Raw genomic sequence first — 15,033 nt, 5'->3', positions numbered from 1 at the left:
ATTAAAGAAACTAACATGATTAAATATTATGTTAGATAAGTGTCAGTCTTGATAGGTTTTTGGCGTCGTACCCGTTGATCTGAACGCTGCGATTGTCGAACCGGGTGTGTTGATCAGAAGATCTCGACAAAAATCTGAGATGATATTCTTCTGAAACCTGAAAAAAAAATGCATCATCGGAGAGGACTAAGAGCACTGCTACGATAGCGATGTAAATTCTTTGAATCATGTTGCAAATGATGAACGTAATAACCACTTGGCTACAAGAGATACCATGACACTTTCGGTCTTCGTACATAACCACCCATCATTCAGTTTGATGGTTGGGGAACTCGCAAAGGTTTTAGAGAGATTTTGTAGAGTCAGACGCCTCTACTTAACTTTGCCTGCTTTCTGCTATAACATGCAATCCCATGTCTATATTGCTACTTCATTTCCATTCACTAAACTTTCAATGGAAGACCTACAGTGACTCTTATCATGGAGGTGTTTCATGATGGCATCAGGAACCAGGATGACATGGTTGCTGTGGGATGAAGTGAAGCTGGTTGGAAAGGAAAAGAAAGGGAAAATAGAGTAGATACTATATAGAAGAGGAGAAAAGTAATATAGGTCTTCTTTAATTAACCTAAATTGAAGTCGATATTTTTACCTCTCTACATATATATATTGATGTATATTCTTGACCACCTACTTCAATATTGATATATTTACTTACACAGCCTCCGTGTATATAACCAAATATGACTTACGTCTGCACAGATACTTGAGACTCATAATCTCGATCAACCTAAGCATGTTAATACATTATTATGGATATGTATATGATTTATGAAGATCCGTCCGCCATACATTACACAATGAAGTCAGTGTACATGAGCTGTGCAACATTCACTGCAGTCTATCCTTGATTTATCACAGCTATTACTTGGTGTATTTTGCATTAGCAATACCAAAGTTCAATATGACTAAATAGTTACATGTTGGATATTATCCCCTTCGTGGATATATGAACTCTGTAACATCACGTGCCCGGTCGGGACAGGATCGCTCCGATCATGGCAAACATCTTCAGCTCTTACTTCCTCCGTAACCCAATGGGATAGCAAACAAATCTGAAAATGACCATCACTCGTTTTCGAGGTTTCTTCTTACGTCTACCTGCCCAATAAGAAAAAATCACCAACAGCCCATGCTATGCATGTACTCAAGCTGAAGGGATCGACTCACCATGTGGGGCAAGTGGCTAAATCGACAGTGCTGCACCCCCGCCGGAGATCACCCCGAGGCTCCCCCGGTTTATCACCAGGACTTTTCTCTACCAACACACCTGAGCGTGACTCTCGTGCCATCTTTCCACCTGTATCTAGTGGCCTGGCATGGTCTTCAGCACCACTCATGAGTCCATATGGGGCTACCAATGGCGGTCTTCTCCCGTCTTCATCGTGGCCGCCATGGCCATGGCCCTGTTTACCGGTGAGCCATACGTCTGGCAAATTGTGGTTTGACATATCTGACAGTCCATGCTGCGGTTTACAGATGTTTTTCTCTATGCCTTTCTCGTCCCGATTCTGCCCTACGTCCTTGAGAATCGCCTGGGGTTAGATGTCTCCTTGACCCAGCGCTTAAGCTTCTCCCTTCTCGCCGAGAGCGCCATCGCGTCGTTAGTGTGCAGTCCGTTCATCGGTCACTATGCGGACGGCTTGCGGTCCAAAAAGGGTTTGCTCCTGGCCTCATTGGCCGTGGCGCTTTTTGGGACGGTAGTCTTGGCTTTAGCCACTTCGCGTATGATTCTCTGCTACCTCTTTCCCGAGACAATGGTGCCTGATGTATGTAGAATTCATCCTCTTTGCCGGTCGTCTCGTCCAGGCAATTGCAAGTGCGTTTATCTGGGTCGTAGGCTATGCCACTATCGCAGACAACGTGCAGCCGGAGCATCTGGGAAAGACATATGGGGTAATCTCGCTAGTCGTAGCGGCTGGCACATCGGCTGGTCCTATGGTGGCTGGGATCCTCTTCGAGGTGGGAGGCTACTGGTTGGCATGGTCGAGTGCTTTCGCGATCATCCTGGTGGACATCGTGTTACGGATGCTCATGCTGGAACGGCCGAAACAGACCCCAGGTGTGTGCTGTCCCTCTGCAATTCCGTTAACGGCAGGGCTGACGATGGGATAGGGTCACCCGGTGCTGGTCACAATGGCTCAGACCCCGAAAATGACCCTCTTCTTGGAGAACACCGGCCGATGGGTGAGAAAACCGGGTGGGAGTTCTATGCGTATATCTTCCGGTATCGCCGCTTCGTAGCCGGCGTCATCAGCTACCTGACCTTTGCCGCGCTGATATCCAGCTTCGACACCACGCTCCCATTGCATGTGCGTGATATCTTCGGCTGGGGAAGCATGCTGTCGGGAATGATGTTCTTTGCGCTACAAGGCCCGGGGATCATTCTCAGCCCGCTGTGCGGCTGGTTGAAGGACCGTGTCGGCACACGGTGGCCGACCACGGTCGGCTTTTTGGCACTGACCCCGGTTATGTGGCTTCTAGGGACACCGGGCGACGACCGCTTCCCTTGGGCGAACGGTGGACAGACGGGGCAAGCTATCTACACGGTCTGCGTGACCCTGGTAGGCGCTTTGACGTGTCTACTCAACGGAGCAGGGACAATCGAGGCGACTGGTATGAAACCCTTTATGTCATTCCTTCTTTCCTTTCGACGCGACTCATCCCTCTCTAGTGACCGTCGACGAGATTGAAGCCAAACATCCTGGCATTTTCGGCCCCAACGGAGGCTATTCGCGAGCCCTGTCGCTGGCCAGTATGAGCTGGACGGCTGGCTCTTTCGTGGGTCCAATCCTCTCAGGTTTTCTGGTGGAGCAGATCGGATACTATGAAATGAACTGTGTCATGGGTTGGTTGACCGTCTCCCCGACCACACTGCATCTGCTAATTGTCGCAGCGGGACTGTGCGCCGTGACCGGCATCTTCACATTTTTCAATCTTGATAACAAGGTGCACTTCGAGCGTGTAGGCGGACAAAGTGTAGAGTAGTGATCTCGACATTGGACTATAGAAAAGTAGAGACAGGGTTGATTGTCGATTGCGATTTTGACACCTATTCGCCTATTGAACTATTATATCCAAAATCTAATCTGACGGAAAATCAACATCAGTATAGTGTTCAACACAAGGACCATAGCACAGACTGCTGTAGCCAAAGTTTTCCTCGCACACCAACAACTGGTCCTATAACTCAGTTGGTTAGAGTGTAGAGCTAATAACTCTAAAGTCGTGAGTTCGAGCCTCACTGGGACCACACTTCTTTTTTTCGTCCTCGGAATATTGAAGATCAATCAATCTCTCCTTCCCGTTCCTTTCCTCCACCTATATGACGATCCAAATATCTCGCTAATCGCGTGAGACTACACAGACGTCATGGTGCTTGGTGCCAAGAAAACAATCCCATCTCAGACTAGCACCTCATGTCTCTCCTGCCTTTTTGCATTTCCATTTTATCTTTTTTCTTCCGGCTAACATCCGACAGGCGGAGAATGGAACACCCAGTCTTGTCCTCACATTCAGATTTACCACCCCGCATGGTCGACCCAGTCCCCACCCACTGGCCGAGAAGTTGCTCCTGTTAACAGCGATCGGCGATCCTCTAACGCCGGCGGCGACGGAGCTCGACCTAATGGTCCCTGCTTGCCTGTTTTCATTCGCGAACTTTCAACCGGAGCGGACTCCGCACCTAACCCCGTCCAGATCGCCTTGCTTAGTATGGTCAATGGACTTGTCATGATCCTTTCAAGGGAGCAGATCGCCAAGGCGATGGTCGTTTGTTTGTTCGGAGCAAACGACACGCATCAAACAGCGCCGAGAGGATGCGTATTCGTCGCCGTATATGATCCGTCAGGTCGGAGTTACTGCACGACCTCGTATTAGGCTGCAGATTCCAACAGACTGGTCACCTTGCCAAATTGGCGGCGTTCAACCGTGGTTGACGAGTCTCCCTAAGGGGGAAGATCAATCTCCTAGCACACATGGCATAGTGTCTTTAATCTGAAACATGATGGCTCCAGTGCCGAATCATGCAGCAATGATCATCGCGTCTCCTTTTGAGATGCATCTGCCTTGGTTTTTTACGAGCCTAGACCGAGCTGCAGATGATTGTTCTCGCGGAGTTGACTCCTCATGAAGAGTGGATCTCGATCCTGAGACTTACAGTGAGCGGAGAGCTTGTCCGAGAGCAGCGGGCGACAGGAGATTGAAGCGACGGGGGAGATCTCAACAACTGCTGGACAGGGTAGCAGGTGCAATATGCTAGTCGACTTAGTTGGCCACCATGATTAACTTAGTCAAGTCCGGCTCCAGTTAATTAACCATTAACCCAAGCTGGTCTAGAGAATACTACCGAGTCAGTCTGCAGTTGCATCGGTTGGGTCAATTCCATCTCCATGTGCATCTGGTTGGCGGTAGAACGTCCCAGGGTATTACTTCCAGAATCTTTCAGCCTCGGCAATCTTCACCCTGGCCAGGAAAATCCGCCAGTTATGCAGTGGCGCATCCATGGTTCGCAATGCCGACCCGGAAGTCTCAACGGTCGCCAGGCGGACCCACCACACTGTCTTAATCTGACACCACGCCTATTACAGGCCCAGTCACAGTGGATCTTGTTAATCACAATGTGCTGAATTGGGAGTGAGTACCGTGGAAAATTTCTCTGAGACTACCAAGTCATTGCAGTCGGGCCCATTGGATGGGTCTCGTATTGGACATGCATGTCGACACGGGGGTCTGCAACCTACAGAGTACAAAGTCCGGCGGGGAGGGCGGTTGATGGATCCGGAACGTCGCGAAAACCCTATCTCTGCAAGTGTCTCCCCCGGCCGAGTGCTCTCGATCTTTCCTTACCTCCCCCTTCTTTCAGTCCATGCATCTCTTATAGGGAGAAGGATATCCCACTATTTCCGATGAAGCACAACCATGGAGGATGATAACCAGCTGGTCCCGCAATTGGTGGGCAAGACATGGATGTGGCTCCCGGCAGAGCCGAGGACGCCTTCCACGAGAACACCTTCCACAACGGGCTCTTCCACCCCCAAAGGCGAACCGCCGCGAAAGATCCTGATCGTCGGCGCGGGAATCGCCGGCATCGCCTCGGCGTTGTCCATCTCCCAGGAGCTGGGCCCCTACGTCCCAGACCTTCAAATCACTGTATACGAGCGCAACGATGTGCTCTCCACTTCAGGTGGTGCCATCAACCTGACTCCGGTGGCCCAGCGACACCTCGACCGGCTCGGCGTCTTAGATGAGCTTAACCGCCACGGCTCCGCAGGCGGCGCCGATGTCGACTGCATCGAGCTGTTCTCAAGCCGGTCCGGCCGATCACTGGGCTCGATCGACTTCACAGACCGGTGCGGGAACGGCGTCGGCGGCTACAAAGGCCGACGCGTGATGCGCATTGTGCTGTCCCTCGCCATGCTCTCGGTGGCCGAACGCACCAAGAATATTAGCATTGAGTTCGGCAAGAAGTTGGTGCGCGGCGAGGACCTGGAAGACGGTGGCAAGCTGCACTTCGAAGACGGCACTACCGCACAGGGCGACCTCGTGCTGGGCTGCGACGGAGTGCACTCAGCGACACGCACCCGCTGGGTGGCGCCCGAGTGTCATTCACAATACACGGGCATCTCCTTCCTCCAGAGCATCGTCGACACCGACGCCCTGCAATCGAAGGTCCACTTTAACGCTTCAGCCATGAACATCTCACGCCACGGCTCCCTCCTCACCAGCTACTGCGACCGCGACCGCGAACAGATCTTCCTAGCCGCGATCGTGCAGTTCGACGAGCAGCTGCTCTCCGACTACCGTCTCGACAACGGGCAGGACTGGCGCACCCGTTCCGCCATCAAGCGCGCTCTAGCCGAGGAGATGCGCATCCGCTTCGGCAAGTCTGCTCTGCCCTGCATCCGCGAGCTGGCCTGCACCCACGCCGACTGGATCCTTTATCCGGTATACCAGGTACCACCGAATGGGAAGTGGCACACCGACCGGGCTCTGTTGCTCGGGGACGCCGCACACGCCGTATGTCTTAGACCCCCCCCCCCCCTTCCACACTTCTCGTCCTATTGTATTCCATGAATCGAACTAACAAACATAGATGCCTCCTCGCGACGAATCCGCCGCTTATGCTCTCGACGACGCCATCCTCTTCTCCCGCACACTCGCCCGCCACCGATACGAGCATCCACGCGCCGCCTTCCGGGCATACGAGTCATTACGACGCGACACAGTACAGAGCGCCTTCAAGGCATCCCGACGCATGTGGGACAAGAATCGCGACATGAGCATGCTAGAGGGTCGACTGAAGGAGTGGACGCTGCCGTTCCATCTACGGCACTCGCGGGACGAGCGTCAGGCGGCATGGGAGTATGACGCTTCGGCGATTAAGATCCCTGATGGGGAAGGAACGAGTGCGTTTTCTTCTGGTGATGAGGTGTATTCGCCTTCTGGGGAGAGGTTGTATACCGTGGAGAAGGAGTTAAAGAGGTTGGGTATTTAACTATATTATTTTAACTTTTCATGCTGGGACTGTTCTCGGTTTGTTTCTTATGTTCGTTTCTTTTCTCATGTGGTTATTGACCGCTACCCCAACGCACCACATACTCTTTTTCTATCTCTTTCCTATGTGGAACGACATGTATTTTCTACGCGTGTATATTATACTGCTATACCATGATTGCATTGCTACTTCAAGCCAGCCACTATCCAAGACTCATCCCCACCGAAGCCCCCCAGGACACTATGTACGCACAGATAAGAGTAATTTCCAAAATCAAGCTCCAAAATTCAAAGTCTGCCCCGCAACACCAACAACCGCCTCCTTAACCTTACCCGAGCCAAGCAGGGTATACTCATACGGCACCTCCGTAAGCGTCCCCTCAGGCGCCGCATTCTCCGCGCTCCCAAAGTCATTATCCCTCTCAACAGCGAAGCCCTCATCAGTCGCATAGAGCGGCTTCTTAGCGTCGACGAAGACGTTGCTCTCGACGAGAAGCTGCGCGCCCAGTCGTGTGTTGATGCCGTCGTTGACGGCCTCGAAGTAGCTGTTATAGACGTGGCCCGTGCCGAAGCGGAAGGACGGAGCACGCGAGTTGATGTTCGCCCAGTGGTTGTTGGCGTAGGTGATGCGCAGGTGGCCGGTGTCTTCTTCTTCGTTGCTGTTGCTGTGCCCGACGAGGGAGGCCTTCCAGTGGTCGTGGATGTGGCTGTTGCTGACGGTGACATAGTCGGCAGCGTGGGTGAACTGGGGGTTGGGTTAGTATGATATATGGAGAAAGATGGGGTTGTTGATATGGTGTATTGGGGTCATACGTCGATCAGCCCGTCGTAGTAGTCCTTGTCGTGGTCCCTGTCGGACGACAGATCGCAGTGGTCGATCCACACGTTGGTCGAGATCTCTGCTTCTTGTTAGAAATCTGTATCCCCACAACCACTGTACAGCCAAGCAAGACATCAATAAAGGAAGAGAAAACATACGAACACCAATCCCATCTCCATTATCAGCCAGCACATTGCGCACGCCCAGGTTGCGAATGATAACATTCTTCTTCTCCTTGACGAGCAGACCGAAGCCGTCGAGCACAGCGCTGTCGTCCTCGCCGAGGATGCTCGTGTTGCTGCCTACTTTGACCTGGTCGGCGGCTTCCTTGATCGTGCCGGACACGACAACCACCTTGGGCTCGTCGTTGGTCACGGCTTCGGTGAAGGCCGCGTAGTCGGAGACGGTGGTGGTAGTGCCGCCTGCGCCGCCGGTGGTACCGCCGTTGAGGGAGGCGAAGCCGAATGCTTTCTATTAGGAATTAGCATGTTTCTCAACTGCCATCTGTGCATGTAGTTTGTTATGCAGGCGGGATGGGAGGGAGACAAACGTCATCAGCGGAGGCGCGCTTCTCGATGGTTGCGGTGGGGACTGCCAGAGCCTGTTGAGACAGGAGGGCAGTCAGGGCGAGAACCAGCTTGTTGTTCATGGTGAGTGTTTCGGAAGATGACCGACGTGGTAGATAGTAGTCAATATTGGACAGTTTAGAAGGAGACTGCTGCTGGATAGTCGAATAACTCCTGCCAGCACAGGGCCTTTATATATATTTGTCCTCAACACCATGCATCTGTATCCATAGTTCCCAGGACGGTGTTGCTCTCCTGACAATCAATCTCTAGAAACTCTATCCCTAGCCCAAATTGGAGAAGCCCATTCAATAGGTGGAAAAGTTTTCCCCATACGACCTTGAAAGCAGCAAAGTCGGTTTCGGCAGACGACCGAGAAATTCCGCGAATGGCCCCATCCCGAGGGTTCCGACCCAAGGATAGCTTTGTCTCAGCTACCCGTCTCAAGAGCTTGTAGCAAGCTATGACAGGAACGTGGTTGAGACAGGAGAACTTCCACTAATGGGACCGGTTGTTTGAGATGGGCCGCGACACCCCTGCTAGTCCTTTACGTGGAGACTTGATCTGCTTGAGATAGATCGCTGAGACATAATCGTGACGAACGTCAGTTCTGTCATGGTTCAACCGGGAATGGGTGTTAGAGGTGGGATATTATGGACCGAGATTTGTCCACGCGGCTGGATATAGTTTTTGTAGTTTATAGGGCTTAGATCGTCGTGGCATATGCCTTACCTTTCTTCAGGGGTGCATTTAGTGGCCAATAAAGTTTTATCAAACAGAATAAGGTCATTGTGCTGGATAATCCACCAGTTAGCTTGACGAGGCTTCGTGAGAATCAGCGATGGGTGATATTAATCCCATTTTGGGATCATACACTGGGGTAGCAGGGGTCGGATTTGCGTGATTGGTGGCATATTGATTCACCTCCAGATTTTGATTCCCGTGACAGCTTCTAGCTTAACAGAAAGGAAGTAGTAATATTATTTTATTAAACCCTCCAGTAGAGTACGCAGTGACTCGTGAGAGTGATACAAGCCGAGCTGTGTTCTTCCAGCTGTGCCAGTGACCCCTACTTGACTGAACATATCCATAGCATAGAGTATATTGATTTCCAAAACTTCCGATTCGGGATATTAAGGAGTCTATACTCCAACAAATATTCTCAAATACCTCATACTATCTTAATCAAACTCCTCGGATGAACCTGCACTTCCCCTCCTGCTTCTCGACAGCGCCATTCTTCTACCCTTTCCATCTCGGCCTTCATTGCAAACCTCAACTTGTCTAGATGCATCTGACCGAAGAACTCATTGAACTTGAACTCTGCCTTAGGCCCATACAAACAAAGATGAAGATAGTTCGCCTGGGCCCGGAAACTGGATTGCGAACTCTCGAACTCAGGCTGGAGCCAGAGCGGGTTAGCCTTTTCTGGGACGCGATACAAACCATCCGGTCCTAGCAATGATTCTCCGAATGTAACTAGCTTTTTGTACATCTTGAGACATACGTCAGACCCCTCAAAGATATAATTATGACTTTGAAGATGGTGCACCGAAATTGGCATCCCAAAGATACCAATCCGTATGAAGGCGTCGCTGTTGCTGCTACAGCGTCGGAGAACGAGCGCATGGATACGAAGATCATGATCAGTCTGTGACACCAACAGCGGGAGCACGAACAACTCGTCCCCAACGTTGACTTTATCGGGTCCTTCGTCAAACCAGGCGTAGTCCCTATCCGGCTGGTAGTGCACCCTCGGGTTCTGATCGACCACCATACCAGCGCACCTCATTGTTGCCGGTAGCAAGTGCCCGGAAAGAACGGCGTAGCCAGAGCTCACGCCGGTGAAAAAATTGCCTGTGGAATCAAGAGGGACGCAGACTGCATCTTCGAGGTGACAGAGGGCATGCAGGTAATTCGTATCTTGGTAAGTTTTAGGCAGGTCACTCCGAGCCCAGGACCAGGAGGGTATGCCGGCGTCGATGCGCGACGAGCTACCAGCTGTACGGGAATCTGCCTCCCAGAGCATGTCTTGAATAAATGTCTCTCTCCACGCACCGGCTAGATAGCCGATGGGGTTTTCTCCCTCTAATCGTTTGGAAAATCTCGTGGCAACACCGGCTATGGCTGGTAATGTGTCCTTGTTTAGAGTGAGCTCAAGCTGGGTAAAGTCGCTCACCACTTTGCGCCACAGGGATGGAACCAATTCGCCAGAGATCTTTGCGCTGTAAACAGGCGTGAAGGCATGTTTACAGCTAGAATCAATCCACTGATAGCCAGACTCGGAACTATTTGAGTCTCGACACTCAAAGACGAGCTCCAGCGGCGTGAAGTACAGCATGCGGCGAGAGAGGATGCGTTCTTGATATATCCAAGCACGCTTTATTAGCGGAGAGCTAACGTCCGGGCCTGACTTTTCTACAAGCGATTGACGACGGCCATACTCAAAGAATGATGGATCCGAGAATCGACGAAGTGCAGGATGTAGTTCTTCATGCTCGTTCCCCTCGATGAGGGACTCAGGAATCGTCTTGAAGAATAGACCACCCTTGCTGTTTGACGACGAAGCTGCAGCCAGTGTTAGATCTGCATTCTCATAGATACTGGCCATGCGTCCGGCTTCCCTCAGCCAGTCGTCGTTGTCATCTTGGACAATACACAGCGAGTCAATCCAGAGAAAACGGTACCCTAGCTTTCGCGTGAAAACGACCGCATCTTGGAATGTCTTTGGCAGATTTTGGTACGAGATTCCCTGCTCAAACTCGGACAGTGTTTCGACTGTCGTTTCTAAAGGCCTCGATCCTCCATCTGAGCCCCAGCAATGACTGAGACAGACGTATGCTTCCGGCTCCCTATGCGTCACATAGAGCCTCGTATCGGACGTCAACGGGCTGACTCTGTCACCCAGGTCCAGAACCCTTGTTGGAAGACCCCAGTCCCGCTCTTCTAGGTTGCATTCCAAATGGTTTTCCTGGCAGTCGCTTAGCTTTGAGCGCGTGAATCGGAGAGCTTTATCGTCCCCTGTGTTTCCACATCGGGAGGGCCGTCGGAGAATGCTGTTCCACGTAGAATGCGAGTCTGTCTCTGTAGCTTTGACCGTCAGTAAAATTCTTGCGCTCTCAGTGATTTGCAAGCGAAACTCACTTTCCGTCGCGACGAATGGCAGAAATACCTCATACCCTGGCGAGGATATCTTATACTCCCATTCTCGGTTAGGATTCTTCTCGCTGGGCCCCGTACAGGTGATAATTTTTAAGTCAGGATTATCATGTGCTCTCTCCCAGTCTCCCGGTTGAGTATGGATTGGGTGTAGCATTGTCAGTGTTATTGAGAGGCCTGATGTTTGCTCGTTGTCAAGAAACTCAACCGCAACGTTTCTAAATCCCACGCCGAACTCTTCTTTGATTTTGTCTGCGGCGCTGGAAATCAAAGCACATCCTGCACAACCTGTTGATGCCAAGCTCTCTGAAAGACGCTTGAGAGTCACAGAGTGTTCGGACTCCGCCCCAAACAGTCCACCAACAGAACGCCATTGACGACGGAGGTACTCTCTGTTTAAGTCAAGGCATACGGGGCATTCAGCCACAGAATCGTGGAATATATTATTCATATCGACCGCCATTGCGCGTGAGCTAATTTTCTATCAACGCCGAGGAGACCGTCCATATAATCCACGACGTCGACTTCTGCCCCTAGCACGCTCAACGAACAAGCAACCCCGCTCAGCTTTTTCACCCACTAGCAAACCCAAGTGGGGCGGAAAACGTCAGCCTTTAGACGTCTATCGTTGGTCTGTCTCCCTGAACCAGCTTATTCTTGGATAGAGTATGTTGTGAATGGACTTGACCGTCTCATAATCAATTATGTCTATACCATCAAAATCCACAAGCCCCTCGTCGCAGGAAGACCTCAAGCTTGCTCTCGAAGAGCTAGAAAAATTCAGTACCACATCTGCCCAGGAACATATCGACGCGGCCATCAAACACGCAAAAGCTTCGGTCCAGGACCCGTCCAGACACGAAGGGGACAAAGCAGGGGCTCTCTGCGTTCTCGCTTCCTGCTACCAGCAGCGATATCAGGCCTCTAACGGTGGCTCTAATGACTTAGACGAGGCCGTGAATGCGATCAAAACTGCTGTGAATATCACCATCCGTCAGCCGCATGTGGAAGGCGCACAGGTCTACTTTATAAATCTAGAACGCATCCTCTGCTTTCGATATCGTGAGAGGAAAGGGGAAATACCAATTGAAGATTCTATCGAAATCGTCGTCCCAATGCTCGATCTCATCCAGACAGGTAGCCCGGGTCATGCGTTTCTGCTGAAGATCCTGTCTGCCTTGTACAGTGCTGGGTACAAGCATACAGAGCACTCAAAATACCTAGATGAAGCAATTGGTGTGGCACAGCGTGCAGTTTTCATCGCGCCAATAGAACACCCTCTCGGAAGGGCCCTGCGGAGGGACTTGGCCCAATTACTCGACAAGCGGTTCGAAAAAACGCAGCTCAATTCAGACCTGGACAGCTTCATCGGTATCTTTGAATCGTTACTTGCTGTCTCGGACAGTGATGAAGAAAAGTTCGACCCTGCCCACGAGCTCGCGGCTGCATTCGGGCGCCGCTATCAGCTGACGAGCTCCCCAGAAGATATGGCAAAAGCGGTTGAATATGGAACCACTGCTGTGGAATTCGCGCCGACGACGCCGCTAAAAGGCCATCCAATTTCTGCTAAGCACATTGCATATCATAATTTGCGGATACACGCAAAATTATACTTCAGCAAGACAGGCAATGTACCGCAACCCAAAAAAGGTATTCTCGAAAGGAGCCACATTTTCCAGATGCTTGTCCAAGATAACGCGGAGGATAAGGCGCAACAGCTATTAGGTGTCGCCCGCGCCTTTCAGAGGCTCTATGAAAAGACCAACGACATTTTAGACATCGAAGAGGCGCTTCGTCTTACAATGGCCGCGATGCAGGAAACGGATGACTCGCATGCGGAGTGGGAAGCCATGCAGGATAGTTTCAGGGTTCAGTTCCGACTGTGGTCGGAACACACGGGCAAGATGCCTGATTTTGATACGGCTGTTATGGCTTTTGAGCGGAACGGTGGCACCTACATTCCACCTGGTCTGGTGGGAGATCTGGGGTTGAAGGTCCCATATATGATATATGGTGGTGAGCTGCCTGTAGAATAGAGTAGTCTCTCTTAAGAACGAAGCCAACACCTAGATTCCTGGTCGTAAACAAATGCTTCCAACCAAATATACACAGAGTTTGTTCAAGACCGTTAATTCTTGATAACTCCTTAACGCAACCGAGACTTGATATATTAAAGACATTCAACACTTATAGGACTGTTTTTACAAATTTCATTCTAGTAAAGCGTGAACCCAACCCCAGTGATGAACATATTGTTCTGACATGATCCCGAAATGGCGATATCAAAATCGGATCCACAGCCGAGGATGACACCATCCGAAAAGTGTTTCGGCCAACCCCGCAATTCCTCTCCCGCCACAACAACCCAGCAGAAATGTCAGAGACTTTCACCTCCATCCCATTTATTGACTTCGGTCAATTGCAAGACCCCGCAACCAAGCCACAGGCGCTTGAGAAGCTGCGCGATGCCATCTTCGTGGTGGGGTTTCTGTACCTGACCAATCATGGTCTCGAGGTATGGGACCTTTCCGTATACCCGATCAACCGCCCCAAAACAACAACTTGGATCTGAAATCAGATATTGCATGATATGAAATAAATGGATAAATGAATCAAATTCATACTGACCGAAACAGGACCTGGTGCGGCGCGCGCACGCCGAATTACCAGACCTGTTCGCTTTGCCCGACGATGTCAAAAACAGAGTCAACATGGTCAATTCGCCTTCATTTCTGGGATACACACGTCTCGGCGCGGAGACCACGGCCTCGAAGACCGACCTGCGCGAGGTACCCCCCCTCCTTCCTCTCTGTCACTGGGAAAAAAAAAAAAAAAAAACTAAGCAAGCATCAGCAATTCGACTTCGGGACCCCTGGCATGAAGCCCTGGTCCGAGAAAGACGATCCCCTCTGGCAGCGCCTCGAAGGCGACAACCAGTACCCGGATCATCCAGGCGCGCAGGCTCTGGTCGAAGAGTACATGGCGCGGTCGGCCGAGCTATCGCAGAAGTTCATGGAGTGCGTGTCCGAGTGCTTGTCTCTGCCGCCAACGACCTTCGCGTCCTTCAAGGGCGAAATGGACCGTCTCAAGTTCATTAAGTACCCGCAGGCGGCGCCTGGCTCGCAGGGCGTTGGACCCCACAAGGACTCGTCAGGTCTGTTCACATTCCTGTCGCAGGATGACACGGGTGGTTTGCAGGTTTTGAACAAGAATGGGGAGTGGATCAATGCGCCCCCTGTTGAGGGGAGCTTGGTTGTAAATATTCAGCAGGGGCTGGAGGCGATCACGGGGGGTGTTTGTGCGGCGACGACGCATCGTGTTGTCGTGTGTTCTTTTCCCCACTCCTCGTTTGGAGTCATAAATGAAGCTAACGTGGCGAAGGCACCGACCACCAAAACAAGACACAGCATCGCTTTCTTCCTGGCTGTGCGCATGGATCTGACTACCGAGGAGCTGCGAGAATCTGCCGCTCATATTGTTCAGCGCATTCCGGCATCCGATGATAAGAAGAAGCAGGCGGTTGACGTGCCGAGCGAGTTTTTGTCACCTTTGTATTCATGCGTTAGTACTCTCTACTATCTCGTTTCTTTGAATACTATCGCTAACGGCTGTATAGTTTGGGGAGGCGTACATGCGGAACCGCATCCTGAGCCATCCCGACGTTGGACAGAGATGGTATCCGGAGCTGTATGAGAAGTATTCGCGGCAGAAGCTGCAGTAGAAAGTTATCTGTGTTATGGCAGAATTCTTATCAATCGCATCTTGGTCGAACGCCTCGCCTGTTCATTATCTGGCCAATTTGAGATACAAAGAATACAATTAGCCCTCGCTATCCTTCGATATCATAAAGTAAACAGTCTGGTATGCAACACAAACCCCCATCATCCAACCCCATCTCCTAGTCCTCCAACAAACCATATCTATCTCAACGCA

The 15,033-nt window shown here is 51.2% G+C and overlaps 6 protein-coding genes and 1 non-coding gene across 7 annotated transcripts; 5 read left to right on the top strand and 2 right to left on the bottom strand.

Annotated features, from left to right (window-relative positions):
• Nucleotides 1-1,143: 1,143 nt before the first annotated feature.
• Nucleotides 1,144-3,088, top strand: BDW47DRAFT_1911 (putative MFS multidrug transporter). The gene is made up of 6 exons (XM_024818412.1): nucleotides 1,144-1,476; nucleotides 1,540-1,785; nucleotides 1,838-2,122; nucleotides 2,176-2,676; nucleotides 2,735-2,908; nucleotides 2,957-3,088. The coding sequence occupies exons 1-6, from the start codon at nucleotides 1,380-1,382 to the stop codon at nucleotides 3,046-3,048; spliced, it is 1,395 nt and encodes a 464-aa protein (XP_024676567.1). The 5' UTR covers nucleotides 1,144-1,379; the 3' UTR covers nucleotides 3,049-3,088.
• Nucleotides 3,089-3,239: 151 nt separating this feature from the next.
• BDW47DRAFT_t3 lies at nucleotides 3,240-3,313 on the top strand. Its single transcript has one exon. It is a non-coding gene; the product is annotated as a tRNA-Ile (tRNA).
• A 1,715-nt stretch (nucleotides 3,314-5,028) lies between these two features.
• BDW47DRAFT_114706 (FAD-dependent oxidoreductase) lies at nucleotides 5,029-6,556 on the top strand (the record flags this gene model as incomplete). The annotated part of the gene is made up of 2 exons (XM_024814704.1): nucleotides 5,029-6,078; nucleotides 6,155-6,556. The coding sequence occupies 2 exons, from the start codon at nucleotides 5,029-5,031 to the stop codon at nucleotides 6,554-6,556; spliced, it is 1,452 nt and encodes a 483-aa protein (XP_024676566.1).
• A 273-nt stretch (nucleotides 6,557-6,829) lies between these two features.
• BDW47DRAFT_114705 (pectate lyase family protein) lies at nucleotides 6,830-8,024 on the bottom strand (the record flags this gene model as incomplete). Its single annotated transcript, XM_024814703.1, has 4 exons — nucleotides 6,830-7,300; nucleotides 7,369-7,454; nucleotides 7,534-7,846; nucleotides 7,926-8,024. 4 exons carry the CDS (start codon nucleotides 8,022-8,024, stop codon nucleotides 6,830-6,832), a joined length of 969 nt encoding a protein of 322 aa, XP_024676565.1.
• Nucleotides 8,025-9,112: 1,088 nt separating this feature from the next.
• Nucleotides 9,113-11,257, bottom strand: BDW47DRAFT_121654 (HET domain-containing protein; the record flags this gene model as incomplete). Its single annotated transcript, XM_024815669.1, has 3 exons — nucleotides 9,113-9,343; nucleotides 9,449-11,025; nucleotides 11,086-11,257. 3 exons carry the CDS (start codon nucleotides 11,255-11,257, stop codon nucleotides 9,113-9,115), a joined length of 1,980 nt encoding a protein of 659 aa, XP_024676564.1.
• Nucleotides 11,258-11,804: 547 nt separating this feature from the next.
• BDW47DRAFT_121653 (uncharacterized protein) lies at nucleotides 11,805-13,136 on the top strand (the record flags this gene model as incomplete). The annotated part of the gene is made up of 1 exon (XM_024815668.1): nucleotides 11,805-13,136. One exon carries the CDS (start codon nucleotides 11,805-11,807, stop codon nucleotides 13,134-13,136), a length of 1,332 nt encoding a protein of 443 aa, XP_024676563.1.
• Nucleotides 13,137-13,474: 338 nt separating this feature from the next.
• On the top strand, nucleotides 13,475-14,821 carry BDW47DRAFT_121652 (isopenicillin N synthase family dioxygenase; the record flags this gene model as incomplete). The annotated part of the gene is made up of 5 exons (XM_024815667.1): nucleotides 13,475-13,615; nucleotides 13,737-13,889; nucleotides 13,954-14,424; nucleotides 14,482-14,661; nucleotides 14,717-14,821. The coding sequence occupies 5 exons, from the start codon at nucleotides 13,475-13,477 to the stop codon at nucleotides 14,819-14,821; spliced, it is 1,050 nt and encodes a 349-aa protein (XP_024676562.1).
• Between the last annotated feature and the right edge of the window lie 212 nt (nucleotides 14,822-15,033).

This window comes from Aspergillus candidus, assembly GCF_002847045.1.
Source record: "Aspergillus candidus strain CBS 102.13 unplaced genomic scaffold BDW47scaffold_1, whole genome shotgun sequence".
NCBI classification, from domain to species: Eukaryota; Fungi; Ascomycota; class Eurotiomycetes; order Eurotiales; family Aspergillaceae; genus Aspergillus; species Aspergillus candidus.
Note: the sequence above shows the minus strand (reverse complement) of the source record. Positions and strands in the feature narration are given on the sequence as shown.